Here is a 7,160-nt window from a genome sequence, read left to right on the forward strand (position 1 = left end):
GGGGGGGGGGGGGGGAACCGAGGCAGGGCCGTGCCGGGCCCGCGGCCAGCGCGCGCCCCGCTCCACCCGCCGGGCAGCACCCCCCTGCCTCAGTTTCCCTGCGGCAAAGCGGGGGGGCTGCTCCCTTGGCGGGTACTGGGGGGGGTTCGCTCTCTGCTGGGGGGGCAGGGACAGCCTGGGGGACCAGCCACAGGTTTGGCAACATGGCAGGACCCCCCCCCTCCTGGAAAAAGCACCCCAAAAGGGCTGGGTGGGGGGGGGCAGGGCACAGAGCACCGCTTTTCGCCTCCCATCCCCGCCGTTGCGGGGGGCAGAGGCCCCCCCCGGCCCGGGCAGCGCGAGGGCACCAGGACCCTGCAGCCGCCCCGCGCCCGACGCCGCTTCCTGGCCCTTTGTGCGTGACGCGCCGCGACGTGCCGTGACGTCCCCCACGGCCGCCCCCTTCCCTTCCCTTCCCTTCCCTTCCCTTCCCCTTCCGCCGCCAGGCCCGGGCCCCCCCCCCCCCCGCCCCGCCCGCGGCGAAACCGCGGCTCTCGCAGCACCCGCCGCTGCGTCACGCCGAGCGCGGGGGGGCCTTTCCCTTCCCTTCCCTTCCCTTCCCTTCCCTTCCCTTCCCTTCCCTTCCCTTCCCCTCCCTTCCCCGCGCGCGCGGTCCCCGCCACTGTCCCGGCGCGGCACCGGGGTTTGCACCCGCTTGCACCCCCCCCCCCGGCGCGTGCACGCGCTCCCGTGCGGAAGCACACGCGTGTGCGCGCCGCTGCACGCGCTCCGGGACGCCGCCTGCTCCCGGGACGGCGGCGGGAGTTGAAGCCGGCAGCGAGAGCACGGCCGGGCCGGGAGGGGGGTGACGGGGGCTGCCGGCCCCGTTCCCCAGTGTCCCGTTCCCCAGTGTCCCGTCCCGTCCCGTTCCGCCCCGGCAGCACGGGCGGCGGCGGCGGCTGCGTTCGCCGTGTGCCGCCCTCGACGTGGTGCCCCGCAGCCGCCGCCTCTCGTCCCCAACCGCCCAGCCGAGCGGGTCAGGCGGGCGCGCGGGGACGAGGCCGCCCCAAAACCCCACGGCGGAGGGGACGGCGGGGCCCCCCCATGCCCTCCTCGGGGTGCAAAGGCGGCTCGGTGGCCTCCTCCCTCCCCGGAGCCAGTGGCGTTTGGGAGGGCACCGGCGCCCGGGGGGAGGCGGTGGCGGGGTCGTCCGTCCCCGCCGTGCGTGCCAACGTCCCCGCCGCGCGCGGTGGCTCCCGCTGCCTCTGTCAATCAGGCCCTGGCCGCGCTCCCGGCCGGGCTGACGGCGAAGATGGACGCGCCGGAGCTGCTCCGGCTCTGGGTGCTGGCAGGCGAGTGGCCGGGCCGGGGGCACCCCCAGGCGGGACGTGGCCGGGGGCACCCGGAGAGGTGGGGTTGGGATGGGGGGGTCCGAGCGGGGATTTCTCTGCCGCCGGGCAAGGCGCCATCCCCGTCCCCGTCCCGATCCCCAGCACCTCCTAAATATAGCCCGGCCCTTTGTCTCGGGAGCGCCCGACGCCAGGGGGACGGGCAGGGGCCTGCCAGCGCCTTCGGGTCGGCCCGGGGTCTCAGTGGGGAAACTGAGGCACAGAGGAGCTGCCCCGGCTCTAGCCCCGGTGCCTCGCCGCAGCCGTGGCCCTCGGCGGTGCCCGGGGCTCCCTCCCCGACCTCCGCCTCTCCTCCGAGACCGGAGCCATCTTCGTCCACGAGCTGGAGCGGGAGCCGTTCCAGGAGGCCTTCCTCGCCGCGCACGAGGATGACGGCGGTGAGGGACGGGGGGGGGAGGCGAGCAGTGCTGCATGGGGACGCCCCCGTGGCAGCCAGGCTGGGGGGGGCCCCGGGACCATAACTGAGTTAACGGGGGGCACTGGCCAGGGCCTGACACTGTCTGTCCGTCCAGCCATGCCTCCATCCATCCTTCCATCCATCCCTCCATCCAGGCACCCCTCCATCCATTTGGGCACCTGCTCCTGCTGCCCTCAAGCCCCGCTGCAGCTTTTAAACCCACCGGGGAGCAGGAGCAATTTGTCCCCCATGACTAGGGAGTCGGGGATCACCTCAATTTGGGGGAATTAAACTCAAAAACGGAACAGGAGGCGCCGGGGTGCAGCCGCGCTTCCTCGTGGGGACGGGTTTGACGTGGGAGGGTTTGCAGGGCGGGGGTCTGCCAGCAGCAGAGCCTCACCCCGTGTGTGTGTGTGCGTGCGTGTGTCCCCATGTCTGTGCACGCGCGTCCGTGTGTCCCGGCGCCCAGAAGTCGCCCCCGAAGGCCCCATCACCTTCCAGCCCCACCTGCGGGGCCACCCTGACCTGCCCCGCTGGCTGCGCTACGCCCAGCGCGGCCCCTCCGAGCCGGGCTACCTCTACGGCTCGCCCACCGCCGCCGAGCTGGGCACCCACGTCGTCGAGGTAGGTGCTGGTGGGGGGGGGTCCCGTGTGCCGGTGGGGGGGTCCCGCACCCCGCGGCGCATCTTGCACGTCCTCGTGCGAGCGTGCCGCCCGGCGCGAGGGGGAAGCTGGTGTCCTCCGGGATGGCCGGGGCCTCTCTCCCGCTGCAGGTGCTGGCGTACAGCAGGGACACGTACGAGACGGCGGCGCAGAGGGTCATCGTCACCGTCGTGCCCTCCCCAGGTAAGGGCGGCGCGGGGCTGGGGGGGCCCCAGCGCGGCCACCAGCCCCACGCGAGCCCTGTGTCCCGCAGCCGGGACGCCGCCGTACCAGGGCGAGTTCTTGGTGGCGAACAGGAACGTGGAGGAGATGCTGCCGGCCGCGGCGCGGGAGCTCTTCCGGGAGGCCGTGGACGGCGTCTGGGAGCAGGACGACCTGAGCATCATCAACATCACCTCGGCCCTGGACCGGGGCGGCCGCGTCCCGCTGCCCATCGAGGGCCGCAAGGAGGGGTAGGGGCGAAGGGACCGCAGCGATGCCCGGGGCCGGCCAGGTTCGGGGGGGATCTGCTCCCGGATGCATCCCAAGCCTCTGCGCTCTGGCACCCGGCCGTGGGAAAAAGCAGATTTGGGGGCCTGTCTCCAGCAAGGCGGCTCACCGGCCACGCTGGGGGTGCTGGGCGCCCCGTCACAGCTGGGTCCCCGCTGTCCCCCCCGCCAGGGTGTACGTCAAGGTGGGCTCCCGCACCGCTTTCTCGCACTGCCTGGCAGCAGCCACCTCGGCGCAGAGCCGCTTCCGCTGCAGCCTGGGGCAGCAGCCCGTCGCCACCTGCTACGACACCTTCGGGCCGTGGTTCCGGATCGACTGGTGCAACCTCACCCTGGTGAGATCCCCCCCCGCCTTTCCGGGCCCGCATCGCCCGTGGGGATGGGGACAGCGTGCAGCACCGTGCCCCCCTTGCATGGTGTTGCACCCCCCTTCCTCTCCGGGAGCGGGGGGCGAGGACAACCCAAACCAGGTCACTCCATCCCTCCCTAATCGCCACCTCTTTTCCAGCTCGAGGTCTCTGCCAGCCCCACGGCTCCGGGGCCGGCCCGGGGCACCGGGGTGCTGGAGGAGGGCGGCGATTTCGCGCCTCCCACCGCCTCGGCCGCCGGGGACTTCCTCGCCGGCTACCTGCTCACCATCCTGGTGCCGCTGCTGGTGGCCGCGCTGCTCTGCCTGCTCCTGGGCCACCTCATGTGCTGCCGCAGGGAGGGAGTGTGAGTCGGGGCACCGGTGCCTTTGGGCACCCAAAAAACCCCCCAAGCCCCCAACTTTCCGCTGCATGGGGAGGGGACGGGGGATTTCCATGGGTAACATGGGCTCCTGCCCCTGTCGCCGGCCATCCCGGCACTGGGATGGTCTGGTGGAGGTGGCACCCCTTCCCTCACCATCTGCTGTTTTTCCCTTTCTGCTTGGTTTTGTAGGCAAAAAAGGGACTTGGAAACGTCCGAGTAAGTCCTGGGGCTGGTTGGGGTGTCCTGGGTGGTGGCGGATGAGCCGGGGGCTGCCCGCGCCGGGGGCCGAGCCGCACAGGAGGTCTCCCAGCCCCAAAGGGAGCCCTGCAGGCTCTTCTCCTCCTTCCCCCCCGGCTGGGCCACCTCCAATAACCCGGGACACACGAGGGTTTGAGCACAAGAGCTGTTTTACTTCGCACGGCGCCAGCTACGAGGGCTGGTCCCCGAGGTGACCGGCCTCCGTCTCGTCGGTCCCGCTCCCCCCTCGACCTGCACCCCCGGCCCCGGGCTCCGTGGGGTCTCCCCTGGGGTGGGAAAAACTGGTCCTGGGAACAAACGTGCACAAACCCTCCCCAAACCGGCGTGCGGGTCCGGAGCACCGGTCCCCAGCCCTTGGTCCCCTGTGCCTGGCACCAAGTCGTCACCCGAGAGGCCCCCCCGGTGCTTCCCCATCCAGGGGTGATGGTTAATGCGGGGTGGGTGCTGGGTGCTGGCTCGGGGGGGGGGGTGCGCTCACGGCCCGCTGCCCGCAGCATCCAGCTGGTCCATCACACCACCATCCACGGCAACGCGGAGGAGCTGCGGCACATGGCCGGCAGCCGCGACGACGTCCCGCGGCCCCTCTCCACCCTGCCCATGTTCAACGTGCGCACGGGCCAGCGCGCCGACCCCACGCGGGGCCTGGGGGATGCCGCCCGCCTCCCGCTCCTCCCACGCCAGCGGTGAGCCCCGGCGGCGGGTTTCGGGGGGCCACTGTGGCTTGGGGGGGGGGGTCAGCACCCAGGTGTGCCGGTGGGGTGGAGCAGGACACCTGGGTCCTATTCCCTTCCGCTGTGGCCTGAGCTGTCCCACCTGGGCCCAGGAGCGAATGAAACCCTTAAATAAGATCCGTGGGAGCTAGGTGGCCTTTTGGGGGGTTTGGGACTAAGCTGCTCTCTCCGTGTCTCCAGGTAATGGGCTGCTCCGGGTGCTCGCGTCTCTCCTGCTGCCCTGCGCTTGGTGCAAGCGGCCTGGAAAGGTCTCCTCCGCTGCGGTGGGGTGGCGTTGGGTTGGTAAAGCTGCTCTTTAGCGATGAAACGCGTCTTCTCCCTTCTTTCCTGGGTGAGCGGCGGCAGGGTGGTGCCTCCCCTCCCTGCGGCTCCCTCCCCCCAGCCCTGGGCTCTCGGGCGAAGCTGCTCTTTAGCACGGCTCGACAGCCTGCCCCTGCTGGGGCTGGTCCCTGCTGGGCCTGGTGCCCGCGGTGCTGGTGCCCGGCTGGTCTGGGCTCTCGCAGGCTCCACCTCGAGTATCTGCCACCAAACGGTGACTTGAATTTGCCTGTTCTCTGCGCCGGCTGTGTCCCAGCTGGCTCTGAACCAGGCTGCGTCCCTGGGACCGGCAGGACCCGGAGCAGCGTTCACAACCCCACGACTCCCGCAGGAGAGGGGGCGGCTGCCAGGAGATGCAGCAGGGGCTTTCCTGGTCCACCCCCACCATGAGGCCTGCTGGGGGGAGCCCTCTGGGCCCCTCTTTCTGCTTTTCCACCCACTGGGTTCCCTCTGCTTTTAGGGGGCTCTTTGGAGCATCCCGGGGTGCAGAGGTGCCCCCACATCCCCAGGCTGCACTCGGTGGCAGGGCAGTGTCCCTCTGCCTGGCCCAGGATGACTTTCTGCGAGCCAGCAGTGAGCACAGGAGTCACACTCCTGGCTTGCAGCACCGACGTCTTCTCCCCCGTCCCCAGCTCTGCTCCCTCCATGGCCCCAGTTCCCATGAGGAGCCCCATGAGTGGGCTCTTGTCCCCACGCCGAGCAGGGTGCATGGGGTGCCGCGGGTGTGGGACAGTTGCGGGCGTCCCCACCGGACGCGTACTGAGTTCGGGGCAGGCTGCGGGAGCAGCCCTACGGGTGTCCTCCAGCCAGGCTCACCCCAGAGCTCGGGGGGGTGAGGGGTGCAAAGGGGGACCCCGACCCATCTCACCTGGCATCCTCCCCCGCACGGGGCACCTGCCTGGGGGCTCTCGCCTGGTCCAGCTGGCTCGCCCCATCCGCCGTGCAAACCTGGGCATCCTGCTCGAGCGTCTCAGCCGGGCTGCGATTTGGCTTAACCCCTCCTTGCCCGGCAGCTCCGTCTCCCCGACGCGGGTGCACGGCGCTGGGGTCCCGGGTGCCCCCAGGCACGGCGACGCGAGCCGGCTGCTCCCCGGCCTCCTGCGAGCCCGGCAGCGCGGGCTGTTCGTGCCTGCAAAGAAAGAGCCTCTTTCACGGCGGGGCCACCCCCTGGCGCCGGGGCAGGCGGCCAGGGTGGGGGGTTACGAAAACACGAGGGCCCGAAGGAGAAACAAGAGGAGCCATTGAAAGGGCCGGAACCCGGCTGCGGCGCTTCCCGCGCGGCCCGAGGAGAAAGGCGGCATTCAGCGCCCCATCCTGCCACGCGGCTCGAGCGCCTCCGGACCCCGCGGTGCAGAAACCGTCCCCTCGCTGGGGAAGGTGTGTTGGGGGACGCCGGGAGATGCCCTCAGCCCTGGCACTGGCAGGGTATCGCGGGCCCCCTCCGTGGCAGGGTCTTGCAGGCAGCCTGGGAGATGCCTGTGGCACCCGCTCGCTGGGTGCGCGTGCGCCCATGTGCTGCTGGTGTCTGCCCGGCTCTTTGCGCTCCCGAAGGTGCATGTGCTACCCCCGGCGTGTGCTGGCACCCCTGTGCCCTGTGTGGGTGCTGCTCCGGGGTGCAGATGTGCACAGACCTGCACATCTGCGCACATCTGCAGCCAGGGCACGTACAACCTGCCTGCACCCGATTTCTGCGCATGGTCCCAGCCTCTCTTTGTGCGCTTCGCTGTAAAACCACAAAGACTGTGTCTCCCCAGCTCTCCCTCTCTGTGGGGCCCCCTGGGTGGGGGGCACCCCTGGACCCCCAGCCCAGCCTGCCCCCTACCAGCCTGATGCCGCTTGCTGCAGCTCCCCAGATGTTCCCTGCAGCCCCTCCAGATGTTCCCCCAGCCCTGCTGCTCCCTGGGCACGGCTGCTGCGAGGTCCCCTTTGCCGGACCATGGCTGTACCCCATATGCTCCCCCCCCCCCCGAGCCTCGGGGGCTGGGCAGTGGGTCCGACCCTGGGCCGTGGGGCGGGCAGGGGAAGGGGCAGGGCTGGCGGGGGGCCGGGAAGGGGCCGGGGCAGAGGCGGGCGCCGAAGGCGGGGAAGACGGGAGCGCAGGAGCGAAGCAGAAGGAGAGCGGCAGCCCCGGCGGCGAACAGCATCGGGACCCCCAGCGCCAGCGGAGGACGACCCCGATCCGGCA

The 7,160-nt window shown here is 71.4% G+C and overlaps 1 protein-coding gene across 2 annotated transcripts; it reads left to right on the forward strand.

The window, feature by feature from the left end:
* The first annotated feature begins 705 nt into the window (after window positions 1-705).
* SGCA (sarcoglycan alpha) lies at window positions 706-4,948 on the forward strand. Of its 2 annotated transcripts, none has more exons than XM_067311948.1 (10): window positions 706-1,389; window positions 1,687-1,765; window positions 2,255-2,409; window positions 2,559-2,631; window positions 2,702-2,900; window positions 3,109-3,271; window positions 3,445-3,650; window positions 3,858-3,884; window positions 4,421-4,609; window positions 4,838-4,948. In XM_067311948.1, the coding sequence occupies exons 1-10, from the start codon at window positions 1,084-1,086 to the stop codon at window positions 4,839-4,841; spliced, it is 1,401 nt and encodes a 466-aa protein (XP_067168049.1). In that variant the 5' UTR covers window positions 706-1,083; the 3' UTR covers window positions 4,842-4,948. The 2 variants fall into 2 exon arrangements, with proteins under 2 accessions (XP_067168049.1, XP_067168050.1); XM_067311949.1 differs by having other exon boundaries at window positions 1,209-1,331; window positions 1,631-1,765.
* The last annotated feature ends 2,212 nt before the right edge of the window (window positions 4,949-7,160 follow it).

This window comes from Apteryx mantelli, chromosome 28 (assembly GCF_036417845.1).
Source record: "Apteryx mantelli isolate bAptMan1 chromosome 28, bAptMan1.hap1, whole genome shotgun sequence".
NCBI classification, from domain to species: Eukaryota; Metazoa; Chordata; class Aves; order Apterygiformes; family Apterygidae; genus Apteryx; species Apteryx mantelli.